General features: G+C 48.3%; 2 protein-coding genes and 1 non-coding gene across 3 annotated transcripts; all 3 read right to left on the reverse strand.

The window, feature by feature from the left end:
• Positions 1-7237: 7237 nt before the first annotated feature.
• On the reverse strand, positions 7238-13886 carry LOC120910497 (zinc finger protein 665-like). The gene is made up of 5 exons (XM_040322254.1): positions 13834-13886; positions 13486-13629; positions 10781-10963; positions 10601-10694; positions 7238-9414 (listed from the first exon to the last, which is right to left on the reverse strand). The coding sequence occupies exons 2-5, from the start codon at positions 13603-13605 to the stop codon at positions 7238-7240; spliced, it is 2574 nt and encodes an 857-aa protein (XP_040178188.1). The 5' UTR covers positions 13606-13629; positions 13834-13886.
• On the reverse strand, positions 12891-13049 carry LOC120912490. The gene has a single exon (XR_005743088.1). It is a non-coding gene; the product is annotated as a U1 spliceosomal RNA (small nuclear RNA).
• Positions 13887-18695: 4809 nt separating the features above from the next.
• On the reverse strand, positions 18696-23853 carry LOC120909375 (zinc finger protein OZF-like). The gene is made up of 4 exons (XM_040321132.1): positions 23521-23853; positions 21725-21910; positions 21520-21589; positions 18696-20118 (listed from the first exon to the last, which is right to left on the reverse strand). Exons 1-4 carry the CDS (start codon positions 23593-23595, stop codon positions 18773-18775), a joined length of 1677 nt encoding a protein of 558 aa, XP_040177066.1. The 5' UTR covers positions 23596-23853; the 3' UTR covers positions 18696-18772.
• Between the last annotated feature and the right edge of the window lie 4104 nt (positions 23854-27957).

Below are 27957 nucleotides of genomic sequence, written 5' to 3' on the forward strand. Positions count from 1 at the left end.
ATAATAGAGCGGTATGAGGCACTGAACATAATAGAGCGGTATGAGGCACTGAACATAATAGAGCGGTATGAGGCACTGAACATAATAGAGCGGTATGAGGCACTGAACATAATAGAGCGGTATGAGGCACTGAACATAATAGAGCGGTATGAGGCACTGAACATAATAGAGCGGGATGAGGCACTGAACATAATAGAGAGATAGGAGACAATGCATTTATTTTACTTATGTTTTTAAATAGTTCATGGAAACTAAAAACTCTCTTCCTGGATATTTTTCCAATTTTTGTTCCGTGCCGCTGGACGAAGTCTTCTAAGACGAAACGGCGTAGGGTAGCGGCGTGCTGACGTCTTTAACCGCATACTGTGTCCCGGAGTGAACGGGTTGTGCTAGCCGGCCGGCTATATTTTCACAGGCGAATTTTATCTACTTTCTTGTAAGTGTGATTTTTATTTTTTTTTTATAATAAACTGCATATGGATTCACGCTATGTCAGCTCTTTCCCTTCTGGCCCAGATTCAGGTACATTCGCGCTTTATTTGCGGAGGCACAGGGCAACGATTTTGCCCTGCGCCCCCGCAAATATTTTGCGCTGCCCTCGATTCACGTAAATTGCGAGGGCGCGCCGGCAAAATTGCCCGGCGTAAGCGCGCGCAATGTAAATGATCCCACCGGAGGCGGGAATCATTTAAATTAGGCGCGCTCCCGCGCCGAGCGTAGAGCGCGTGCTCCGTCGGGAAACTTTCCCGACGTGCATTGCGGCAAATTACGTCATTTGCTTCAGAGTGAACGTGAATGGCGTCCAGCGCCATTCACGAATCACTTACGCAAACGACGTAGATTTTAAATCTCGCGACGCGGGAACGTGGGTATCCTATAGCATTGGCTGCGCCTGCTATTAGGATGTGTAATGTTGCGCGAAACCCGACGTACGCAAACTACGTAATTTGCGTACGCAGGGCTCGCGCAACGTTGTGAATCGGTGTTGGTATGCAATTTGCATACTATACGCAGATCACAATGGGAGCGCCCCCTAGCGGTCATCGCTAGAATGCAGCCTAAGATATGCGTGGCATAAGAGCATCAGATGCACGTGTTTGTGTTTCATGCTTTTCAACGATAGACTTATTTTTCACTTTATTTTTCTATTGGTTTAACACAAAACCATTGGGATTGTTTCATTTCACTTTTTGGACGAACCGATTTGTTCCATGCGAATTCATGTCATCTGTATTATATCACTAAGTGTTATAGATATTTGTATGTTCATACTAGTTGCGCAGCTTGTTTTCCATTGTAATTTTAGGTTCGCGTATTAGACAGCGCAGTATCACCACATTTTTTCACTGTACTTACTTTTGTGAGACACTGTATGAGGCACTGTCGTAGTATAGAGGTATTAGGCACTGAGTGTAATAGAGAAGGAAGCGGCGGTGTGATAACGAGATGCTGCATGTAAAATTCAAGGGGACCTTGATGTAAATGGAGACTCTAATGGGGACCCTGATGTAAATGGAGACTCTAATGGGGACCCTGATGTAAGGGGGGACTCTTATGGGGGACCCTAATGTAAGGGGGACTCTGATGGTGACCCAGATGTAAGGGAGGACTCTGGTGGGGTCCCTAATGTAAGAGGGACTCTGATGGTGACCCAGATGTAAGGGAGGACTCTGATGGGGTCCCTAATGTAAGAGGGACTCTGATGGTGACCCAGATGTAAGGGAGGACTCTGATGGGGTCCCTAATGTAAGAGGGACTCTGATGGTGACCCAGATGTAAGGGAGGACTCTGATGGGGTCCCTAATGTAAGAGGGACTCTGATGGTGACCCAGATGTAAGGGAGGACTCTGGTGGGGTCCCTAATGTAAGAGGGACTCTGATGGTGACCCAGATGTAAGGGAGGACTCTGATGGGGTCCCTAATGTAAGAGGGACTCTGATGGTGACCCAGATGTAAGGGAGGACTCTGATGGGGTCCCTAATGTAAGAGGGACTCTGATGGTGACCCAGATGTAAGGGAGGACTCTGGTGGGGTCCCTAATGTAAGAGGGACTCTGATGGTGACCCAGATGTAAGGGAGGACTCTGATGGGGTCCCTAATGTAAGAGGGACTCTGATGGTGACTCTGATGGGGTCCCTAATGTAAGAGGGACTCTGATGGTGACCCAGATGTAAGGGAGGACTCTGATAAGGACCTTGATGCAAGAGGGGACTTTGATGGGGACCTTGATATAAGGGGGGCTCTGATGTAAGAGGGGACTCTGATGGGGGACTCTAATGTAAGGGGGCTCTGAAGGGGACCTTGATGTAAATGGAGACTCTAATGGGGACCCTGATGTAAGGGGGGACTCTTATGGGGACCCTAATGTAAGGGGGACTCTGATGGGGTCCCTAATGTAAGAGGGACTCTGATGGTGACCCAGATGTAAGGGAGGACTCTGATGGGGACCCTAATGTAAAGGGGACTCTGATGGTGACCCAGATGTAAGGGAGGACTCTGATAAGGACCTTGATGTAAGAGGGGACTTTGATGGGGACCTTGATATAAGGGGGGCTCTGATGGGGACCTTGATGTAAATGGAGACTCTGATGTAAGGGGGGACTCTGATGGGGAACTCTAATGTAAGGGGGCTCTGATCGGAAACCCGATCAGAGCCCCCTTACATTACATTATTACCTTGACCATTAAAAAGAGAAATTGGCTTTTTTTTTTAAAAGAATCCCCCCCCCCCCCCCCGCGGACTCTAACACTGAGAACCGAGTGATCAAACACCGCTGATCGCTCGGTTCTCAGAGCTTCGTGAACAGAGAGCTGGTGACTCTCAGTCACCGCTGTCTGCTCTTGCCCCCCCGCTGGGCTGTGGAGGGGGGCAGGAGGCGGCTGGCTCAGGCTCTCAATTTATCGCTGAGAGGCTGATCCCCGTGGCCGGTCCAGGTTTGTGGGCGGACTCTCATCACATGGTTGCGATTTTTTCCCCAGCCTGGACCGGCTATGTGACATCAGCTGACAGCGGGCCCCCCTCTTCTTTGGGGAATTGTTTACATTCAGCCACATTGGAGGGTTTCCCAGCATGAACGGCCCGTTCAAGGTCATGCCACAGCATCTCATTGGGATTTAAGTCCGGCCTTTTTAATAAAGCCGCTCCAAAACCTTCATTTCGTTTTCAGAGGTGGACTTGCTGGTGTGTTTTGGATCATTGTCCTGCTGCATATCCTCTGCAGACCCTGATGTAAAGGACAACGCTGGTGACCCTGACGTAAGAGGGAACTCTGATGCAAATGGGAACAACCAAGATGTACGGGGCGACTCTGCAGGCTCTGATGTTAGGGGTGGGGGCTCTGGTGACCAGAGACCACCTTACACCAGAGTCTGCAGCATTTCTCTTTACATCGCGGTCCGCAGCACTCCCCTTTACACCAGGATCCACAGAGTTCCCCCATTCACTGTAAGGGGAAATTCTGCAGACTCTGATTTAAGGGGGAACTCTGTAGACTCTTGTGTAATGAGGAGGGGGGGGGTCTCTGTTGATCAAAGACCCCCTTACATCAGGGTTCCCTTTACATCACGGTTTGCAGAGTACACTCTTAGAGGGAATCCTGATGTAAAGGAGAACTCTGATGAAAGGGGAATGCTGTGTACCCCCCCCCCCCCCCCACCTAAGAGTCGACAAAGCTTCCCTTGACATCACCGTCCAGCGAGTTCCCCCTTACATCAAATTCCACAGAGCTTAGCTTTACATCAGACTCCGCAGGGTTCCCCCTTACAGTGTAAAAGGGAACTCTGTGGAGTCTGATGTTCAGGGGAACTCTCTGGACAGTTGTGTAGGGGGGGGTGCTCAAGTGACCAACTTACATCAGAGTTTCCCTGTACGCCACAGTCCACAGCATTCCCCCTTACATCAAATTCTTCAGAGTTCTCCTTTACACCAGGTCCATAGAGACAACCCCTTGAACTGTGAAAGGGAAATCCTGTAGACTCTGGTGTAAGGGGGAACTCTGTGGATTCTTGTGTAAGGGGGGGGGGTCTGGTGACCAGAGACCCCATTAAATACCTCAAAGTCCCCCTTTATATCACAGTCTGCAGAGTACACTGTAAGGGGGGAACCCTGCGGACTCTGATGTAAGGGGGAACTCTCTGGACTGTAATGTCAAGGGAAGCCCTGTGGACTCTCGTGTAAGGGGGGTGGGGGGGGGTTTGGTGACCCCCTTTACATCAGAATTTCCCTTTACATCAGAGTCCACAACATTCCCCCTTACATCAGAGTCCTCAGAGTTCTCCTTTACATCAGGATTCCCTCTAACAGTGTACCGTGATGTAAAGGGGAACTCTGATGTAAGGGGGTCTTTAATCACCAGAGCCCCCCTCCTCGTTACACAGAGTCCCCCCTTAAATCAGAGTCTGCAGAATTTTCCCTTACAGTGCATGGGGGAACTCTGTGTATCCTGATGTAAAAGGGGAGTGCTGCGGACCATAATGTAAAGAGAAATGCTGCGGACTCTGGTGTAAAGGGGAACTCTGATATAAGGTGGTCTCTGGTCACCAGAGCCCCCACCCCTAACATCAGAGCCTGCAGAGTCCCCCCTTACATCTTGGTTGTTCATATTTGGACTGTGATGTCAAGGGAAGCTCTGTGGACTCTTGTGTAAGGGGGAGGGGCGGGGGCTCTGGTGACGCTTGGTAAGTTTTCCTCTCCTCCAACCTGTGGTCTGGCGCTGTGATGCCTTGCCATCCTCTTTGGACTGCGGGTGGCCCTTCACATGCATCACTATAAGAAAACAGACAGAGGGCGCACCGGCCTAGTGCATTACCTTCATTATACACTTTATTAGTGAAATAAAAGTACGTGATACACTCAAACGCATAGTGTCAACAGGCATATCAGGATCTTTGAGAAAGAGGGGTTGCCCCCCGAAACACGTTAGCCATATTGTAGTGATTATATGCGCTCAATGAACACACTCAAAAGAGGAGAGGGCAGAGAGGTGGGCTCATCAGTCTGCTGCTTTTCGTTTCACTGTCCAATCGCAGGCTGGAGGAGGGACAAGACTTGTAACTCCAGCAGAGAAAAACAAGGTTTCCTGCTCTGCTACACTTTAAGACGAGGGCGCACCAGCCTAGCGCATTACCTTTATTATACACTCGATTCTTAAAATAAATGAAAGTAATATACTCACAATCGCATAGGCTTATCAGATAATCAAGATGCGGCTGTAGTGTTTCGAGGGACAACCCCTCTTTCTCAAGCCTCTGAGGCTTGAGAAAAAGGGGTTGCCACCCGAAACACGTTAGCCATTTTGGACGCCGAAAGGTCTTCCCCGTGCCAAAAGCTAAGTGTTGCAGATCTGGCGATAGTCGCATGTTGATGATCGGAAATGCCCGTTGACACGATGGGGTCAGTTTAGTAAAACTGGAGGGTGCAAAATCTGGTGCAGCGCCGCATAGAGACCTAGAAAAAAGAGAATCTTTGGATCGGCAGCACACCCACATAGAGAGTAAAGTAAAAGCATAAATATTAAAAGCACTGGATGAGTACAGGCAGGGGAAATGCAGGTAGGTCGACGCGTTTCACACTATGGATTTGCTTTGGCAAAACCACTGCATAGAAACCAATCAGCTTCCAGTTTTTTTTTTATCAAAGCTTAATTGAACAAGCTGAAGTTAGAAGCTGATTGGCTACCACGCAGAGCTGTCCAGTTTTTGTAAACCAACCCCATAGTGTCACCAGGCGTTTCAGATCATCAAGATGTGATGATCACCAGATCTGCAACACTTAGCTTGTGGCATGGGGAAAGACCCATCAGCGTACAATATGGCGAACAGGTTTCAAGGGGCAACCCCTCTTCCTCAGAGGTTTGAGAAAGAGGGGTTGCCCCTCGAAACTTGACAGTCGCATCTTAGTTATCTGATATGCCTGTTGACACTATGGGTTTGATTTAATAAAAGTGGAGGGTGCAAAATCTGGTGCAGCTCTGCATAGAAACCAATCAGCTTCCAGTTTTTTTCTCAAAGCTTATATAAACAAGCTGAAGTTAGAAGATGATTATCTGCCATGCAAAGCTTGAGAAAGAGGGGTTGCCACTCAAAACCTGACAGCCGCATCTTGGTTATCTAATATGCCTGTGGACACTATGGGGTTTGATTTAATAAAATTGGAGGGTGCAAAATCTGGTGCAGCTCTGCATAGAAACCAATCAGCTTCCAGTTTTTTTTTCTCAAAGCTTATATGAACAAGCTGAAGTTAGAAGATGATTGGCTACCATGCAAAGCTGCTCCATATTTTGCACGCTCTAGTTTCAGTAAATCCACCCCATAGTGCACCAGATCTACAACAGTTAGCTTGTGGCATGGGGAAAGACCCTTCAGCGTCCAATATGGCGAACAGGTTTCAAGGGCCAACCCCTCTTCCTCAGAGGTTTGAGAAAGAGGGGTTGCCACTCGAAACCTGACAGTCGCATCTTGGGTATCTGATATGCCTGTTGACACTATTTGGTCGATTTTAATAAAACTGGAGGGTGCAAAATCTGTTGTAGATCTGCATAGAAACCAATCAGCTTCCAGGCCATGCACAGCTTGAGAAAGAGGGGTTGCCACTCGAAACTTGACAGTCACATGTTCATTATCTGATAAGCCTGGCGGCCCTATGCATTTGTGAGTGTATTACTTGCTTTTATTTTACTAATAAAGTGAATAATGAAGGTGAGGCGCTAGGCTGGTGCGCCCCCTGTCTGTTGTCTTACAGTATAGCAGAGCAGGAGACCATGCTTTTCTTGGCTGGAGTTTACAAGTCTTGTCCCTCTTCCAGCCTGTGATTGGACAGTGAAAGGAGAAGCAGCAGACTGATGAGCTTATCTCTCTGCTCTCTCCTACTATGAGTTGTGTTCCTTGATAGCACATAATCACTACAGCACAGCTGGCTGGCTGCTTCCTTCTCCTTCTCCCAGTCTGATTTCTAATGTACAGGGACGGCAAGATGCTAATATCAAGGCCCCTCCCACCAGCCATGATCTGCCTGCATTGCATAGAGAAGCACAGAGACCCAGTATTGCTTGGCTGCTGCAGGGAAAGACAAATCACCAACCCAACTCTGCTGACAGGGCTGTGTAAATCTCAGGACTGGATGGACAGGTATAACTGTTCCCATATATGCATTTCAATTAAACGTTTAACTGCTTAAAAAAAAAAAAAGAAATTGCGCACTTAGAAAAAAAAAGTCTCATAAGGTCTCTTAAGTGATAAATTAACTCTCTGACAAGTGGACTCTCCGGTGTCGCAGGAGGTTAGGACTGCGGGAGAAGCACTTTCCGCACTCAGGACAAGAATAGGGCCGTTCCCCGGTATGAGTTCTCCGGTGGTTGACCAGCCCCCACTTGTTAATAAAGGATTTCCCGCACTCTCCGCACAAAAATGGCTTTTCTCCCAAATGGATTCTCTGGTGAACCCCTAGGTTGGCCCTATGGGTAAAACACTTCCCGCACTCCATGCAAGAGTAAGGTCGTTCCCCAGTGTGAATTCGCTGGTGGTAGATCAGCAACGACCTCTGGTAAAATGCTTTCCCGCACTCTGAACAGGTGTACGGCTTCTCCCCGGAATGGACCCTCTTGTGGACAGTCAGGTGACCGCTCTGGGAATAACTCTTCCCGCATTCGGAACAAGAATAGGGTTTCACTCCGGTGTGAGTTCTTAGGTGGCTTATCAGCAACGACTTCTGGGTGAAGGATTTCCCGCACTCCGAACAGGTGTACGGCTTCTCCCCTGTATGGATTCTCTTGTGAACAGTCAGGTGTCCGCTATCGGAGAAACATTTCCCGCACTCTGAACAAGAATAGGGTTTCACTCCGCTGGGAGTTCTCTGATGGCTTCCTAAAAAAGAATTTTGACCGACGGGTTCGTTATAATCATATGATAAATAGGGCTGTTCCCTGCAATGGGATTTCTGGTGAGAGATGAGGAGCGAGTTACAGGAAAAACACTTCCCGCACTCTGAGCAGATGTAGGGCTCCTCCTCGAGAGGAGACTTCACAAAGGGCTCATTCTCTGTTGGATTTTGGTGTTGGGTAACAAGGCCGAAATCGTTCCCACTCTCCGAACACAAATATGCCTTCTCCCTGGAGTGAGAACCTAAGTGCGTCATGAGCGTCGACTTCTCGTCAAAACACTTTCCGCACTCGGAGCAGATGTAGGGCTCCTCCTCGGTAGGAGACTTCACAAAGGGCTCATTCTCTGTTGGACTTCGGTGCTGGGTAACGAGGCCGAAATCGTTCCCACTCTCCGAACACAAATATGCCTTCTCCCTGGAGTGAGAACCCAAGTGCTTCATGAGCGTCGACTTCTGGTCAAAACACTTCCCGCACTCGGAGCAGATGTAGGGCTCCTCCTCGGTAGGAACCTTCACAAAGGGCTCATTCTCTGTTGCATTTCGGTGTTGGGTAACAAGGCCGGAACTTCTGCCGAAATCGCTCCCACCCTCCGAACACAAATATGATTTCTCCCTGGAGTGAGAACCCAAGTGCTTCATGAACGTCGACCTCTGGTCAAAACACTTCCCGCACTCGGAGCAGATGTAGGGCTCCTCCTCGGTAGGAAACTTCACAAAGGGCTCATTCTTTGTTAAACTTCGGTGTTGAGTAACAAGGCCGGAACTGCTTCCGAAATCGTTCCCACTCTCCGCAAACAAATACGCCTTCTCCTCGGAGTGTGTCCCCAAGTGTTTCATGAGCGTCGACCTCTGGTCGAAACACTTCCCGCACTCCTTGCACGCAAAGGACCTCTCCTCGATGTGAGTGCGCTGGTGCTCCACAAGCAGCGACTTCAACCTAAAAGACATCCCACACTTAGAGCAGGTGTACGGTTTTGACCTTGTATGGATTGGTTGATTGTCGAAAAACTCACCGCACTGCCAACGAGGCCCTTTGCACGTAGGCTGGTGATGGAGGAAGTCAGAGCTGCTGGTGAAGACGCTGCCGCACCCGGCACAGCTGTGCGTCTTTTCCTCCGAACTCTGAATTGGGAGCCGGGAAGGACTACCTGGTTGGATTATTCTTTCAGCTTCATCTCTATTTTTAGTTCCATTGCTGGTTTCTTCTTCTTCGGTTGGTGGCTTTTCTTCCAAATGGTCTTCATCATCCGAAAACAGGTTCTCTTTAATCTGAAAAGATAAATGGCTTGTCTCAGGAGTCGCTTGGTCCGACTCCTCGTTATTATACTGAGTGCACGACGGACGTCTTCGCGCCTCGCAGACGTCCAAGCATGGAGAAGATGGTGGAATTCCACAGTCTCTTCTCAAAGGATCTTCTTCCTCGATTCTGACCTTCATATAGTCCACATCTTCGTTCAAAGGCCCTTCATCCTCAAAACAGTCCAGTTCCTCCTTTATAGCTCCGTACGTCTCCGGCATCTGGGCTCCTTCAGATAAATCTGTTAAAAAGAAGTACATTTTGGTTCATTTCGGTAGCAGCCATATTGAAGCGGCATCAAAGCCAAAACAAAAAACGTCATACATTGCCGCCTACCAATCATTTGTTTTTTTTTCATACTGTCCCCAGTGCAGTATATACTGCAGGGTTCGATAAACCCCGGGCGCCAGGTCGCATTTGCGACTAGAATTAGCAGCCTGGGGTGTTGGGCCGCACCGGCCGGGAATTGAGGCCGCAGCTTTTTCAGCCTACTGCAGTCCTAAGCTTCCTTCTAGAATCTGGCGCCCTCTTGTGGTGGCAGTTGGTATGACAAGACAACCAGCAATGCTAATGGGGTTTCCCCTGCATGTTTTCACTGCCTGCTCCCATCTTCTTTTCTTTACTTAGAACCCCCAAACATTATATATATTTTTTATTCTAACACCCTAGAGAATAAAATGGCGGTCGTTGCATTACTTTATGTCACACCGGTATTTGCGCAGCGGTCTTACAAGCGCACTTTTTGGGGAAAAAATAGTAATTTGCGCACTGGGATACATCCACGGACGGCGCATGCGCCGTTAGTAAAAAACGTCATTTACATGGGGTCATCGTTCATCAACATACAACACGCCCACTGCCTGAATAATTTGAACAACGCAGGCTTACGCCGGACCACATATGCTACGACGCCGTAACTTTAGCCGCAAGTTCTTTCTGAATACAGAACCTGCCTCACTAGGTTACGGCGGCGTAGCGTATCTGAGATACGCTACGCCCGCACAAAATTACGCCGGGCTATCTGAATCTGGCCCTATATCTGCTTGAGCATTACCACCACTACTTTTATTAAACACCCATATGTCAAAAACAACATAGATAAAAGCAAGCGTGACAGATCACAAAGTTCTGATTCAGCCATGGGCTGGTGTCTTCTGGCTCAAGTAGATACAGATTGGTAGGCTTACATGTTTCGGGGGACATGCCCCCTTCTTCAGAGCTGAACCAACTTAAGACCTGAAGAAGGGGCCAACAGCCTTGGCCCTGGCAGTGAGCAATTAGTCGATGAAGAAACTGGACACCACCACCAGAAGTTTGATGGGTCTCAGCAAATAGTGGGAAGATTGTATAGAAAAAAAGATACCAAATCCATATAAAGTGATCACCATAGAAAAAAATAAAGGTTAAAAAAAATCATTATAACATACCTGGTGATGTGAGGGGCGGTCGCTTCTCCATCATGGAGTCCTTATGTCCTTCTACGCACTCCTCCATGGTGGCCTCCTGACACCTTATAGGAACCTGACACACACAATGATACCGTCACCATCCAGACACATCCCTTGTCTGTTACTGGATAATGTCCCAGAATTCCCGGCACCGCTCACCTCTCCTGTCAGCAGCTCTATGATCTTCTGGGTGACTTCTAGAATCTTCTTGTCGTTGTATCTCGCCAACATAAGGGTGGGAGGTGGTGGCTCCTTAATGGAACTTCTCAATTTTCCTGACATAGTTGGATACAAGCCTTGTAAGAGACAATCGATGGATGCCATCTTCACCACTCCATATTTCTACAAAGGAGAACAAACAGCAAAAAAAAATAAAGTCATGTGACCTCCCAGAATCCTCCTCACCTCTCCGGTCAGGTCTGTGATTTATTAACCACTTAAGACCCGGACCATTATGCAGCTAAAGGACCTGGCCCCTTTTTGCGATTCGACACTGCGTCGCTTTAACTGACAATTGCGCGGTCGTGCGACGTGGCTCCCAAACAAAATTGGCGTCCTTTTTTTCCCACAAATAGAGCTTTCTTTTGGTGGTATTTGATCACCTCTGCGGTTTTTATTTTTTCCGCTATAAACAAAAATAAAGCGACAATTTTGAAAAAAATGCAATATTTTTTACTTTTTTGCTATAATAAATATCCCCCAAAAATATATAAAAAAAGTTTGTTTCCCTCAGTTTAGGCCGATACGTATTCTTCTACCTATTTTTGGTAAAAAAAAAAATCGCAATAAGCGTTTATTGATTGGTTTGCACAAAATGTATAGCGTCTACCAAATAGGGGGTAGTTTTATTGCATTTTTATTAATATTTTGTTTTACTAGTAATGGCGGCGATCAGCGATTTTTATCATGAATGCGACATTATGGCGGACACATCAGACACTCTTGACACTATTTTGGGACCATTGTCATTTTTATAGCGAACAGTGCTATCAAAATACACTGGTTACTGTAAAAATTACACTGGCAGTGAAGGGGTTAACCAGGAGGGGGCGCTGAAGGGGTTAAGTGTGCCTTAAGGGAGTGATTCTTACTGTGGGGCGGCTTGGCGTGTGATGTCACTGATTGTCGTTCCCTATGACAGGGAACAGACGATCAGTGACAGCCACACCAGGAAGGACGGGGAGAGGTTTTTTTTTTTTGAAAAGCCTATGGCGTGTGAACACACCCAAAAAACTCCACCCGGTGCAGAAAAAATGTGCACACACATAAAGAGTGTTCACAAAAACGTGCAGACGGGTGCAACATCAAGTGGTCCTCCTGTGAAGAGGGACCCAAACCCTGATCCCCCGGGGCGTTAGGCTCCAGACGGGGACTGAGGTACTGTGGTCCGAGCAACCGAAGCCGACACGGACCCAACTTCCTCGGAGGGACTGCCGAAACAGAACCCTCCCAGTACTAGTTGGGGCTCCCCCGAAGGGAGACCCCATGAGAGCAAGTGAACTAAGCCAGAAGGCCATGTCCACCCACTCCCAAGACGTTCAGGGCTGGCCCGAGGACCGGCACCCTACTAATCACACAGTGAACAAATAACGTGCACAAACAAAAATAAGACAAAAACGTGACAAACATAGGCTTAAAGTAAATAAAGTGGGGGAAAGGGATAGTGGAGAGGAGAGTGAAAGAAGTGGCCATTGTGGTGAAACAATGACCAGGCCCTCCAGCCAGGAATAAAAAATCCTAGCCAAAAGGCCCGGCCCAGGAGGCAGGTGCTAAAAAAAGCGTGTAGCTGGTGCAGTGACCGTGGTATCCTAAATCAATGTGTCCCTCACACACAGTGATCTTCAGATACCCCTGGACTGCCACTCCAGGGGCACATGCACCATAGGCTTTTCGTTCCATATCCGACCCCCCGACCGGCCAGTGCAGCCCTCCACCCCTGCCAGCCAACCCGGCGGATTTGCATGGTCTTACCCCGTCCTACCACAGGGCATTACCAGCTCCTCCAACCGGATCGCTGACAGAGATAGCACTTACACCAGCCAGCCAGAAGGCCAGACTAGAACTCGGCAAAAAGACCAAGACCAAGCGCAGTACCCATCCTCACCAGGAGCACCCTTCCAGATGGCTCAGACTCAACCATGGGCCGGCCCCCAGTATTCTGTCGGGCAGCACAGCGTAGTCCCTGCTGAAACCATCCTTCCAGGTGCAATGACGTCATTGGATTGCATCCACCCTCCCCATGTAGGAGGTGCTTCAGCGCTCCGCTGACAACTGATAAGGACAGATACCACACCCAGTCCTAGCCAAAAGGCCGAGAAGCGGCAGGGAAGACAACCACGATCAGCACGGCCTAGAGTGTGCAATAGCCGTGCCTCGCCCTGGGAGAACCACCTTCATGATCATGGTGTCTCTCCTGCCAGGTAAGTACGGGGAGAGGTTTGTTTACACTTATCTCTCCCCGTTCTTCCTCTCTGTGACCCGATCGTGGGACACCGGTGGCGATCAGATCCGCTGTTCTCGCGGGGACGGTCACGGAGAAGAGGACCGGGTCACGAGCGCGCCGCCCGCGACCCACAGCTGGGATCTTCAAGGGGACACATATGTACACCCTTGTGCCCAGCCGTGCCGTTTTGTCGATGTATATCGTCGTGCGGCGGTCCACAAGCGGTTAATAGAGATAAGAGTGATGTCATGTGACCTCCCAGAATCCTCCTCACCTCTCCGGTCAGGTCTGTGTTTTATTAATAGAGATAAGAATGATGTCATGTGACCTCCCAGAATCCTCCTCACCTCTCCGGTCAGGTCTGTGTTTTATATATAGAAATAAGAGTGATGTCATGTGACCCCCCCAGAATCCTCCTCACCTCTCCGGTCAGCAGGCAGACGATCTCCAGGGTGAGGTCTAATATCGTCTCAGTCATGTGACTCTGGTCGGCCTCCATCCCGATCGGATCAGTCATCGCCTTCTCACAGCGTCTCGGCATTTCCAGGGACCAATCAGCTGAGACCTTTAGAGAAAAAAAACACCTATTTTTCCATTAGGATTGACATTATAAAGAAAAACTAGAAAATATATCTCTGAATTGTACAATAAATGGGATACATTGATATATGGTTACAGTAAACAGTACTGATGAGGAAATACATATCACTAGGCTCTCTAGCTTATAGTAAACATTCATTGCAGATTTCAGTCTAATGATTGCACTCACAAAGCACCTGGAGCTCCAACACTTCCTGTTTGGCCTTTGTTTGTCACACCAAACTTCCGGGTTCTTGTGTTCCATTCGGGTTGTGCGTTCCACGCGTCTCTGGTATTACTCGGCGCTGCCATCTAGCGGTGGATATTGCAAACTGCACGCTTTTCTCTATGGGAACTTCTAGTAGGTACTCGCTCGCCCTCTGGTGTCCATGTTTAAAAACTGCATCCGATAATTCTCAGACTGCATTAGAGGTTTGTCATCTCCCTCCTCCTTCTTCAGTCATTTGCTGCTCATAGTTAGGTGGAAAAAAGGCAACAAGTAAATTGAGCTCACCCAATTAATAAAAAAATAAACCAACTGAAAACCTATCTCAGCAAAACCCCAAACCCACAGTTTATCTAGAAGAAGGCAAAAAAAAACGTTATAAAGCGTGATCTGATTTAGTCCAACAGGGAAAAAAAACTCCTTCCTGAGCCTTTTAGGGAATCGAATTTCCCTCGGATCAACCATCAGATATTTAGAGCTGATTATATAATATCACATAATATATTACTATATTATATTATTCACTATTTAGATTGTTTTTTTTTTTAACCACTTCAAGTCCGGGCCAACTCTGACACCTCTTTAATACATAGAAAAAAATAATAATTTTTGCTACAAAACCCTCAAAGATTTTAAATATATATATATATATACACACACACAAATATAAATATATATATACACAAATATATACACACAAATATAAATAGTCAATTAGTCAATAAAGCGCATTATTTATATTATTACATTGTAATATAAAATGAAATGGTTCAACTCACCATATTGCAGAATCAGTGGGAGCCCCGAGTGTGTCACCTCTGATAGTAACCCCACAATAAGAATGGAGAGAACCCATTGGATCCAATCTATTCTTATTGTGGGGTTACTATCAGAGGGATTAGTCTATACCTCAGTATTCTACTTTTAATACATGACAATACACCATGAAGATCGGTCACTAGTTATGTATATATTTTGATGTTATTATTGTATATCTGATTCATATGCTTTTTTGTAGATCTTTTTCTGACTTATACTCCTGAAGAAGGGGATAACCCCCGAAACATGTTGAGTGTACAACGGGAAGATTAGTATCTGTACATCCAGTGCGGAATGACCATCCGTATCTAAAGTCCCTTGTATGTCAGATGAATGGATGTTTCACATATAGCAGTATCCAATGTCTAGGATCTATGTATTCAAGGCTGATATTATTACTGTATATACTCGAGTATAAGCCGACCCGAGTATAAGCTGGGAAAACGTATTGACTCGAGTATAAGCCTAGGGTGAGAATGCAGCAGCTACTGTAAGCGGAAAAGTGGGTCAATAATGCCCATTTGCAGCTTCACTGTGCCCATTGCAACCTCACTGTACCCATTTGCACGCCTCACTGTGCCCAACTTCACTGTGCCCATTTGCACGCCTCACTGTGCCCAACTTCACTGTGCCCATTTGCAGCTTCACTGTGCCCATTGCAACCTCACTGTACCCATTTGCATGCCTCACTGTGCCCAACTTCACTGTGCCCATTGCAACCTCACTGTACCCATTTGCACGTCTCACTGTGCCCATTGCAACCTCCCTGTGCCCAACCTCACTGTGCCCATTACAACCTCACTGTGCCCAACCTAACTGTGTCCATTGCAACCTCACTGTACCCATTTGCACGCCTCACTGTGCCTAATCTCACTGTGCCCATTGCAGCCTAACTGTGCCTAAGCTAACTGTGCCCATTGCAACCTCGCTGTACCCATTTGCACGCCTCACTGTGCCCAACCTCACTGTGCCCATTGCAACCTCACTGTGCCCATTGCAACCTCACTGTACCCATTTGCACGCCTCACTGTGCCCATTGCAACCTCACTGTGCCCAAGCTAACTGTGCCAATTGCAACCTCACTGTACCCATTTGCACGCCTCACTGTGCCCATTGCAACCTCACTGTGCCCAAGCTAACTGTGCCAATTGCAACCTCACTGTACCCATTTGCACGCATCACTGTGCCCATTGCAACCTGACTGTGCCCAACCTAACTGTGCCCATTGCAACCTCACTGTACCCATTTGCACGCCTCACTGTGCCCATTGCAACCTCACTGTGCCCAACCTAACTGTGCCCATTGCAACCTCACTGTACCCATTTGCACGCCTCACTGTGCCTAACCTCACTGTGCCCATTGCAGCCTAACTGTGCCCATTGCAACCTCACTGTGCCCATTACAACCTCACTATGCCTGAGTCAGTATACCTGAAATTCCTGACAGGCTGCGGGCGTCCATTCATTGTTTAAAAGTCGCGGTCTCCTCCTGGTCCCTTCCGTGATATGCGTTTCCCAGCAGGCACAGTTCCGCCTATCGCGGACGTTCTCTCATCCTCGGACTCAGTTTCCCAGCAGACACTGTGTTCAGTGTTCCACCAGTCACGGACGTCCTTTCATCCTCGGAACAAGAGGACGTCCGTGATTGGCAGAACACTGAAACAGCATTACTACTCTACTCAACCCTTTGAATCTATGTCATGCTTCGTATGCAAGTGCAAAGTTGTTAACTTGAAAGCATTAAGGACTAATTGTTAGTCCTTGTAAGGCCCATTGTCTGTAAAGTATGGCGACTTTTATTTAAAGATCCTAGTTAGCCCGTGTCCAACTAATGAACGGCTTCGGCCTGGCTCCATTTAGGCCACGCCCTCCTACGCGTTTCGCCCCACCCACAGGGCTTAGTCATGGAGGTTATTTAAGGCTATTAGGACTTTTAAATCTTTGTAAAACAGAGACAAGAGTCTTTTTTTCCACCTGAATAAAAAAAAAACACAGCCTGGTATTTATTTCAAATATTTTATTGACTTATCTCTTTATTCACTGGATCTCTTTTGGCCTTCCAACACATTTTAGACAGACCTGGTGTAAATTGTACAAGGCACCCTCAGCTTTCTCCATCTTGTCCTGCTGACCAATACTGGTTTAAACACCCATATATTGTATATTTTAATCCAGTTTAATTGACACTTTTCCTTTAAGCCCTGATGAAGGGGGCGAGTAGTTGTGGCCCCCCCGAAACACGTTGTCTCCTTTGTATAGTCTTCCATTTGATCTTACTTTGTAATAAGTAATAACCTGTGGTGTGGCACTTTAATCTCAGACAAATTCAGTTGCATCACAAACCAAGGAAACCATGGAGATCTTTTGGTGCTCCTCAAGTCCTAATGAAGGGGGAAATTTGTTGTGGCCCCTGAAACATGCTGTCTCTTTTGTCTTTCATTTCATCTTACCAGGGAATAACTCTTATCCTATGGTGTGCCACTGCATCCAGAGACCCTGTTCAAACATTACTATAACACTGTGGGACAACCCAAGGGTCATCATTAGGGTTGTCCCGATACCACTTTTTTAGGACCGGGTACAAGTACCGATACTTTTTTTCATGTACTCGCCGATACCGAATACCGATACTTTTTTTTAAAAATGCAGCCATATGTCCCCAAATGCAGCCGTGTCTCCCCAAATGCAGCCATATGTCCCCAAATGCAGCCTTGTGTCTCCCCAAATGCAGCCTTGTGTCTCCCCAAATGCAGCCTTGTGTCTCCCCAAATGCAGCCTTGTGTCTCCCCAAATGCAGCCTTGTGTCTCCCCAAATGCAGCCTTGTGTCTCCCCAAATGCAGCCATGTGTCCCCAAATGCAGCCATGTGTCCCCAAATGCAGCCATGTGTCCCCAAATGCAGCCATGTCTCCCCAAATGCAGCCATGTGTCCCCAAATGCAGCCATGTGTCCCCAAATGTGTCCCCAAATGCAGCCTTGTGTCCCCAAATGCAGCCATGTGTCCCCAAATGCAGCCATGTCCCCAAATGCAGCCATGTGTCCCCAAATGCAGCCCTGTCTCCCCAAATGCAGCCATGTCTCCCCAAATGCAGCTATGTGTCCCCAAATGCAGCCATGTCTCCCCAAACGCAGCCTTGTCTCCCCAAACGCAGCCTTGTCTCCCCAAATGCAGCCATGTCTCCCCAAATGCAGCTATGTGTCCCCAAACGCAGCCATGTCTCCCCAAATGCAGCCTTGTCTCCCCAAATGCAGCCATGTCTCCCCAAACGCAGCTATGTGTCCCCAAACGCAGCCATGTCTCCCCAAACGCACCCTTGTCTCCCCAAACGCACCCTTGTCTCCCCAAACGCAACCGTGTGTCCCCAAACGCAACCGTGTGTCCCCAAACGCAACCGTGTGTTTCCCCAAATGCAGCCTTGTGTCTCCCAATGCAGCCTTGTGTCTCCCCAAATGCAGCCTTTGTGTAGGTCTCCCCCCCGCCGTCTGGGATGGGTGATCTGTCTATCAAAGTGCCCAGACAAGGGGGAGGGGCTATATATGACAACGCGCGGCGGGGAACACACAGCTATTCAAATAAAATCTGTTATGTTCCCTGAGCGCCGATCAACTAGACGGCGGCAGGGGCAGCAGCTCTCCTCTCCTCCAGTGGCATGTTTTACATACCCGAGGACTGCTCTGCTCTCCGCCTTCCTCTCAGTCTCCTCTCCGCCCCCTCTCATAGGAAGAAAAAAAAAAAAAGTATCGGGAGCATTTGCGAGATTACAAGTACTCGCGCAAATGCTCAGTATCAGTCCCGATACCGATCCTAGTATTGGTATCGGTACAACCCTAGTCATCATGATTTATCCATCCCTCCAAGTTTTTGATAGGAGTTAACCTTGTATGCTTCGTCATCAGCAAACAGGGTGATCGAGCCGAACGTGCAGTTCATTGTTGAACCCTGTTATGTTTTGAGCGCGAGTTTGGAACTTGAGGCAGCCAGCAAAAATGGGGAAGTTATTAGGCACTGTAGCTGTTTTTTATACCATTTATTGTGTTAGCTTGAAAATCAAATCCACATCTATAGCAAAAAATAAATACGTTCTCTTAATCGGTGAGCAAACTCTTTGGCGTGCGGGCCCTTTGGTGGACTCTTTGGTGTAGAATGAGGTAGCAGCTGCGGTTAAAACACTTCCCGCACTCCGGACAAGGAAAAGACTGCGCCCTGGTATGAGTCAGCTGGTGGTTGCTCAGCACTGACTTATGGCGGAAGGACTTCCCACACTCCGTACAGGAGTATGGCTTCTCCCCGGAATGGATCCTCTGGTGAACGATGAGAAGCGAGTTACGGGAGAAGCACCTTCCGCACTCCGAGCACTCGAAGGGCTTCTCGCCAGAATGGGTCCGTTTGTGCATGGACAGCGAATGCTTCTGCGTGAAGCGCTTCCCGCACTCTGCGCACAAGTACGGCCTCTCTCCCGTGTGAATGCGCTGGTGCTTTATCAGTGCGATCTTCTGGTGGAAGCGCCTCCCGCATTCCGAGCACACAAAGGGCTTCTCATCCGTGTGACTCTGGTGGTGGATTATGAGGGTGGGCCTGCTGCCGAATCTCTTCCCACACACGGGGCACGGGTACGGCTTCTCTCCCGAGTGGGACCGCATGTGCTTCCCGAGCGACGATCGCTGGGAGAAACACTTGCCGCAGTCCTTACAGGCATATGGCTTCTCCCCAGTGTGACTACGTTGGTGTATTACGAGCAACTGCTTCAGAGGGAAGGACTTCTCGCACTCAGAGCAGTTGTACGGCTTCGGCCTTGTGTGGACTCGGTGGTGCTTCACCAGCTGCTCCTCTGTGGCGAAACACTTCCCGCACTCCTGGCAGGAGAGGGAATGAGGCCCTTGATACATCAACTGGTGTTTGAGGAAGTCGCAGCTGCTGGTGAAGCTTTTATCACACCCGTCGCAGTTGTAGATCTTGGCCTGTGAGCTTTGCGAAGCCCCTGACTGAGTGCTTCCACCTGCTATATAGGGAGCTCCAATTTCTTCATGTATGCTCCAATCTTGAGGAAAGGTTGGGCCCATCTGCGAGGTTTGTCCCAAGGAATCTAATACATTGGTCAAAAATAATTCTTCTTTTATAGTAAAAGATGTATAGTCCTCCTCAAGGTCATCTTTTTCCATCTCCTCCTTAACAGCAGTAGACATTGTATGTCTATGGTCATCACAGAGGTCAATGTTTTGGGGGTCGTTCTGCTCAATTTGTGCCAGTGGGGGCAATTTTCTACGGTTCCAAGAGCCTCTGCCCGAAAATTTGGATTCTTCCTTAATTGTGATCGCTGTGTCCTCGGTCTGTGTACTGATGCCTTTATTCAAGATGGTTTCTTCCTCATCAGGATCCGATTCTTCCTTTATCACACTGCAAATCTGTATCGACTCTGCTTCCTCCGATAAATCTGTAAAATACAAAAGCACTTTGGTTATAGATTCATACTTTCTAATAATACTATTACCTGCCTTATACAGCAGACGTCAATAAAATTTGAATTTTTGAAAATGTTTTAACTGGTTCCCGACCGGCTCCTGTACATATACAAATCGGCAGAATGGCGTGGCTGGGCAAAGTAACGTATATTAGAGTGATTTTCTCAAAAACGATTCGAATCAAGTTTTTTTTTTGGCAGCGCCGGTCCTGGGGAGTTTTTAGGCGAGGCCGCGGCTTCGGCCTAGTCCGCGGCGTCCGGCCTCGTGGACTAGGCCGAAGCCGCGCCCTCGCCTAAAAACTCCTGCCTGCAGCTCCTCAGGACCGGCGCGGTGTCAGCGCCAGTCCTGGTGAAAAAAATAATAATTGATTTGCTGAAAATCTGAATCGATTTGACCTCTCAACTCGATTCTAGATTCAAATAGATTTTTCCCCAGCCCTAACATTATATATATATATATATATACACACACACACACACACGTCACTTTGAAATTCCAGCCGTGTGGGCGCGTGCGCCACTGCAGCGAGCTCTGTGCCCGTGGTACCCGCGGACTCGATGTCCGCCGGTGTCCCGCAATTGGGTCACCGAGCTGCAGAACGGGGAGAGGCCTGTGTAAACAAGCATCTCCCCGTTCTGCCTAGTGACACTGTCACGGATCGTCTGCTCCCTCTCATCGGGAACCAGGGCTGGACTGGGACAAAAATGTGGCCCTGGACTTCATCCAGACCAGCCCACTTTGATTTTGAGTGTCCTCCTTGCATCAGAGTGTCCCCCATCAGAGTCCCCCTTGCATCCGTGTCCCCCTTACATCAGTATTGTGGTGTCTCCCACCCACCATAATATACACAATGCCCTACCGGTCAAGAGACTCTAGATTTCTCCATCTCATCATGACAGAGACCATGCTTGACAGGCCAGGAGACTCCTGGGCTCTCCCGCCAACACCCCAACAAAGACCATGACTGACAGGCCAGGATTCGCACGGTCTCTCCCACCCACCATAAAATAAACAATGCTTTACAGGACAGGAGACTCCTAGTCTCCCCCCCCCCCCCCCATGATATTCACAATACTGGACAGAAGACTCCATGATTAGGAGGCAGGAGATTCCTGGTCTTTCCCACCCACCATGATATACACAATGCTTTACAGACCAGGAGACTCCTGGTCTCTCCCACCTACCAGGATATACACAATGCTTTACAGGCCATATGACTCCTGGTCTCTCCAACCCACTATGAAATAAACAGGTAGACATCGGAAGATGGTGCTGGAGATATCCTAACACAAAAGTGACACTAAAGCCATCAACCCAGTACATCCCGCTGGCTTGCCCATTACTAGCTTAGAATATTAAAAAATAAAGCAAACCTGGTGAGGTGGGGTGGTGGCTATCCATCACAACATTCTTCTGGAAAGATGGACAATCTTCTAAAAATGCCTAGAGAGAGAAATGAGGAGACAGTGACCTCCTGACACCTTATAGGAACCTGACACACACAATGATACAGTCACCATCCAGACACATCCCTTGTCTGTTACTGGATAATGTCCCAGAATTCCCGGCACCGCTCACCTCTCCTGTCAGCAGATCGATGATCTTCTGGGTGACTTCCAGGATCTTCTTGTCGTTTTTCCCCTCAGATGTTGGGGATTGAGGTGGAGGCTTCATGGTGGGACTTTTGCCCTTTCCTCTCAACATAGGTGGATACATTCCTTGTAAGAGGCTCTCAATAGACACCATCTTCACCACCGCACATTTCTACACAAAAGGAAGAAAGACAAGTGTGATGTCATGAGACCTCCCAGAATCCTCCACTCTAGAGGTGAGCTTGGGTTTGGTCCATCCCAGAAGGCAGCTATTACTGCTGGGCCAATCAGTTCTGGGTGGGGGATTACCCACTCTGTAGTTGCGTGTACACAAAGGGTCACGTGACCATGTTAGGTAAATGACATTGTCCTACTATGTCAATGATGTCACGCACATCCCTGCCCCTTTGTGTACACGCAGCTGTGGAGCAGGGAATCCCTTGATTGCAACTCATTGGCCAGCTGCCTTCTGAGTTCGGCCCAACATGAGTTTGGACCAAAACCAGAGCCGAACCCAAGCTCCTCCCTACCTGTCACCTCCCCGGTCAGCTCTGTGTTTTATTAATAGAGATAAGAGTGATGTCATGTGACCTCCCAGAATCCTCCTCACCTCTCCGGTCAGGTCTGTGTTTTATTAATAGAGATAAGAGTGATGTCATGTGACCTCCCAGAATCCTCCTCACCTCTCCGGTCAGGTCTGTGTTTTATTAATAGAGATAAGAGTGATGTCATGTGACCTCACAGAATCCTCCTCACCTCTCCTGTCAGCTCTGGCCTGGATTCAGAGAGAATTTACACCGGCGTATCCATAGATACGCCGCGTAAATTCAAATCTGCGCCGGCATATCTACTTTCTGTATTCAGAAAGCAAGATACGCCGACATTAGCCTAATATACGACTGGCATAAGTCTCTTACGCCGTCGTGTCTTAGGGTGCATTCTGACGCTGGCCGCTAGGGGCGCTTCCGTTGTTGTTGGCGTAGAATATGCTAAATACCTACATACGCCGATTCACAAACGTACGTACGTACGCCCGGCGCAATTTATTTACGTCGTTTACGCTAGGCTTTTTCGGCGTAAGGTTGTTCCTGCTATTAGGAGGCGCAGCCAATGTTAAGTATGGATGTCGTTCCCGCTTTGAAATTTGAATTTTTTACCTCGTTTGCGTAAGTCGTTAGCGAATAGGGCTGGACGTAATTTACGTTCACGTCGAAACCAATACGTCGTTGCGCCGTACTTGGAAGCAATGCACACTGGGATATGTACACGGACGGCGCATGCGCCGTCCGTAAAAACGTCAATCACGTCAGGTCATCATACATTTACATAAAACACGCCCCCCTTCCACATTTGAATTACGCGCGCTTATGCCGGCCCCATTTACGCTACGCCGCCGCAATGCTTTGTGAATACTGCACTTGCTCCTGTAAGTTACGCAGGCGTAGCGTAAAGACGATACGCTGCGCCGCCGTAAGAGGAAGCGCAGCTACGTGAATCCACCCCTCTGTGTTTTATTAATAAAGATAAGAGTGATGTCATGTGACCTCCCAGAATCCTCCTCACCTCTCCGGTCAGGTCTGTGTTTTATTAATAGAGATAAGAGTGATGTCATGTGACCTCCCAGAATCCTCCTCACCTCTCCGGTCAGGTCTGTGTTTTATTAATAGAGATAAGAATGATGTCATGTGACCTCCCAGAATCCTCCTCACCTCTCCGGTCAGGTCTGTGTTTTATTAATAGAGATAAGAGTGATGTCATGTGACCTCACAGAATCCTCCTCACCTCTCCGGTCACCAGGCAGATGATCTCCAGGGTGAGGTCCAGTATCTCGGACGTGTGGCTCGGCTCCGGCTCCATCCTCAGCAGATCGATCAGTGAGTGTCGCTCTCTGTACGCTCCAAGGTTTATATCAGGGCGGCTAATATAGTAATATACTAAGTTTACAATGGCTAAGCCCCAATTTCATAAACATGCCATTGTGATTTATAGGGTACCTCAGCACAATCACAAGTAGCTCCAGGCTGCCCAATCTTTAATACAGTCTTCCACCATCGACTCCTATATACATTCCACCTACTTCCTGCTTTGCTCGGACACTTCCTGCTCTTTTCTGCTCTGTTACACTCCACTTCCGGGTTGTGCGTTCCAACCTCTACAGTCCTCACTTTTTTTCTCGTTTTCTGACTTCCGGGTTGTGCGTTCCACAGGCTTCTGTTGTTGCTCGGCGCTGCCACCTTGCGGTGAGTTGTGTGAACTTCGGGTGATTGCAGTGGGAGGACAATGGTAAACAGGAACCAGGCAGGAGGGAACAGCGGCCAGTTTGCGTGGGTGACGGTTACCTAGCAACCAGCGGCAAGCAGAGCAGCTGCAGAGGCCCCTCCCCCTCTGCCTGACACCCAGGACTCCCAGAAAGAGTGTAAGTAAAAGTAGTCAGTGGATGAGAAGATCTGGAGAATGGAGCTGGAAATGAGGAGTAGAATTAGAGGAAATACACACATTTGTGGGATAGGAATACAATTTCTCTTTATTCTCACTGGGTGGAGTGCTCCTTTAAGGACTTTACTTCAAGGAACACACCCCTTGTCTTTGTCTGCCAATCAGGAATACCAGGCTTTTAGATTGGATTGTCTTGTGTCTATTGGATCCTCTATGGCAACTCAGCTAATATAAATACAGGGCATCCGATACCTCTTAGCCTAGGATGGGATTGTCTTGTGTCTATCATATCCTTTCCATAGGTATCAGCTCTTATAAATACTGGGGTAGATTCAGAAAAGAATTACGCCGGCGTATCCATAGATACGCCACGTAATTTCAAAGCTGCGCCGGCGTATCTACTTTCTGTATTCAGAAAGCAAGATACGCCGACATTAGCCTAAGATACGACTGGCATAAGTCTCTTACGCCGTCGTATCTTAGGGTGCATTCTGCCGCTGGCCGCTAGGGGCGCTTTCGTTGTTGTCGGCGTAGAATATGCTAATTACCTAGATACGCCGATTCACAAACGTACGTACGCCCGGCGCAATTTATTTACGTTGTTTACGTTAGGCTTTTTCGGCGTAAGGTTGTTCCTGCTATTAGGAGGCGCAGCCAATGTTAAGTATGGACGTCGTTCCCGCTTCTAAATTTGAATTTTTTTGCGTTTGCGTAAGTCGTTCGCGAATAGGGCTGGACGTCATTTACGTTCACGTCGAAACCAATACGTTGTTGCGCCGTACTTGGGAGCAATGCACACTGGGATATGTACACGGACGGCGCATGCGCATTGGCGCAAAACGTCAATCACGTCAGGTCATCGTATATTTACATAAAACACGCCCCCCTTCCACATTTGAATTACGCGCGCTTACGCCGGCCCCATTTACGCTACGCCGCCGCAACTTATGGAGGAAGTGCTTTGTGAATACTGCACTTGCTCCTGTAAGTTGTGTCGGCGTAGCGTAAATACAATACGCTGCGCCGCCGTAACTATACGCGCCCCTACCTGAATCCAGCCCACTGAGTAGCTGGCACCCCTTACCCTAAGACGATATTTTCTGGTGTCTATCGGATCCCGTAAGGGAAATCAGCCAATAAGAATACAGAGCAGCAGATACCTTTTAATGCCACGTACACACGATCGGAAATTCCGACAAGAAAACAGTGGGGTTTTTTTTCCGCCGGAATCTTGGCTCAAACTTGTTTTGCATGCATACGGTCACAACAAATTCCGCCCGTCAAGAACGCGGTGACGTACAACACTACGAGGAGCCGACAAAAATTAAGTTCGATAGGCAGTTCGGCTCTTCTGCTTGATTCCGAGCATGCATGGATTTTTGTGCGTCGGAATTGCATACGGACGATCGGAATTTCTTGTCGGAAAAAAATTGAGAACCAGCTCTCAAATTTTTGCTGTCGGAAATACATAGGTAGATTCAGGTACAATGGCGTTAAGTTACGGTGGCGTAGCGTAGCCTGTTTAGGCTACGCCGCCGTAAATTAGCTAGGCTAGTAATGATTCTCAATCTACTTACCTGCTAATTTACGGCCGCGTAGCCTAAAACGAGCGGGCGTAAGGGCGCCTAATTCAAATGGGTTGGGGGGGGGGGGGGCGGTAATGAGGCTTGACCTCGCGTTTTTGACGTTTTTTGTCACTGCACATGCGCCGGGCGACTACATTTCCCAGTGTGCATTGCGGCTAAGTACGCCGTACGGGCCTATTGATTTCGACGTGGATAAAAATTTCGAATTTCGCGGCGGGAACGGCGGCCATACTTAACATTACTATTCCACTAGAGCCTAGTTCTAACTTTACGCGGCCTATCTCTTACGTAAACGGCGTAAAAGTACTGCGTCGGCCTGGCGTACATTCGTGAATCAGCGTATCCCCTCATTTTCATAATCTACGCCGGCCGCAATGGAAGCGCCACCTAGCGGCCATCAGAAAAATTGCAATCTAAGATAGGACGGCGCAAGCCGTCGTATCTTAGATATGTTTAAGCGTATCTCTGTTTGAGCATACGCTTAAACATACGGCGGCGTAGATTCTGAGTTAGGCCGGCTTATCTACTGATAAGCCGGCCTAACTCTACCTGAATCTACCTATCAGACAGAAAGAGTGAGATGGGGCCTACACACGGACGGAATTTCCGACCAAAAGCTCACATCGGACTTTTCTTGTTGGAAATTCCGATTGTGTGTACGCGGCATTAGCCTATGACAGGATCCCAGGGGCCCCTAAAATGGAAGGCTGGGGTTCTATGATCTGTGATGGAATTCAGGTGTAGGGCTGAATCCCATGATGCATTGCAGATGCCTCTCAGGGGATCAGAGATTCTCCTGCTGGGAGGCGGGCATGACTTCTAACTTTGGTCAAAGTTGGAATTGGTTACTGGGTTCACAGAGGAGGACTATCCAGAAGGAGGACCAATGACTGGCATTTGGGGTTCTCCATTGACCTTGTGTTGGTCTATCAGTGTGTATGGAGGGGGGCAAGAGCTCTGACTTTGGTCAAAGTTGGTATTTGCTCACCAGGGCTCCATGGTTCACACAGAACTATCCAGGCAGTCACTGGCCTTTGGGGTCCCACATTGACCTTGTGTTGGTCTATCAGTTAGTATGGAGGGGGGCAAGAGCTCTGACTGTGGTCAAAGTTTGGTATTTGCTCACCAGGGCTCCATGGTTCACAGAGAACTTCCAGTTAGTCACTGGCCTTTGGGGTTCCCCATTGACCTTGTGCTGGTCCATCAGTGTGTATGGAGGGGGCAAGAGCTCTGACTTTGGTCAAAGTTTGGTATTTTCTCACCAGGGCTCCATGGTTCACAGAGAACTTCCAGCCAGTCACTGGCCTTTGGGGTTCCCCGTTGACCTTGTGCTGGTCCATCAGTGTGTACGGAGGGGGGCAAGAGCTCTGACTTTGGTCAATGTTGGTATTTTCTCACCAGGGCTCCATGGTTCACAGAGAACTTTCCAGTCAATCACTGGCCTTTGGGGTTCCCCATTGACCTTGTGCTGGTCCATCAGTGTGTATGGAGGTGGGCAAAAGTTGGCATTTGTTCATCTGGGTTCCCTGGTTCACAAAGGTGAACTATTCAGAAATGGTGCCAATGACTTGCCTTTGGGTTTTCCCATTGACCATGTGCTGGTCCATCAGCGTGTAAGGAGACAGGCATGATCTCTGACTTTAAGACTTTAATCAGAGTTGGTGTTTGTTCACCAGGGTTCCTAGGTTGACAGTGGAGGACTATCCAGAAGGACGGCCAATGACCGACCTTTGGGGATCACCACTGATCTTGTGCTGACTTTGGTCAAAGTTGGTATTTGCTCACTGGGGTTCCCTGGTTCACAGAAAGCTATCCATCCAACGACTGGCCTTTGGGGTTTTCCCATTGACCTTGTACTGGTCTATCAGTGTGTTTGGAGGGGGCAAGATATCTGTTGGTTAAAGTTGGTATTTGTTTACTGGGGTTTCTGGGTTCACAGAGGACTATTCAGAACAGGAGCCAATGACTGGCCTTTGGGGTTCTCCATTGACCTTGTGCTCGTCCACCAGTGAGTAAGAAGGTGGGTATGACCTCTGACTTTGATAAAAGTTGGCATTTGTTCATCAGGGTTCCCTGGTTCACAAAGGAGAACTATATAGAAGTGGGCCAATGACTTGCCTTTGGGGTTTCCCATTGACCTTGTGCTCGTCCATCAGTGTGTATGGAGGTTGGCATGACCTCTGACTTTGAATAAAGT

Source organism: Rana temporaria, chromosome 8 (genome assembly GCF_905171775.1).
Source record: "Rana temporaria chromosome 8, aRanTem1.1, whole genome shotgun sequence".
Classification (NCBI taxonomy): domain Eukaryota; kingdom Metazoa; phylum Chordata; class Amphibia; order Anura; family Ranidae; genus Rana; species Rana temporaria.

Bases quoted from the DNA above. Each gene is read 5' to 3' on its own strand.
- LOC120909375 (XM_040321132.1), bottom strand. From the start codon at position 23,595: ATGGAGCCGGAGCCGAGCCACACGTCCGAGATACTGGACCTCACCCTG. The intron at 21,590-21,724 runs GTGAGCGGTGCC...TTCTCTCTCTAG, and splicing joins TCGATCTGCTGACAGGAGAG to GCATTTTTAGAAGATTGTCC. The intron at 20,119-21,519 runs GTTTGCTTTATT...TGTATTTTACAG, and splicing joins CCACCACCCCACCTCACCAG to ATTTATCGGAGGAAGCAGAG.
- LOC120910497 (XM_040322254.1), bottom strand. From the start codon at position 13,605: ATGCCGAGACGCTGTGAGAAGGCGATGACTGATCCGATCGGGATGGAG. The intron at 10,695-10,780 runs GTGAGCGGTGCC...TGTGTGTGTCAG, and splicing joins TAGAGCTGCTGACAGGAGAG to GTTCCTATAAGGTGTCAGGA. The intron at 9,415-10,600 runs GTATGTTATAAT...TCTTTTTAACAG, and splicing joins ACCGCCCCTCACATCACCAG to ATTTATCTGAAGGAGCCCAG.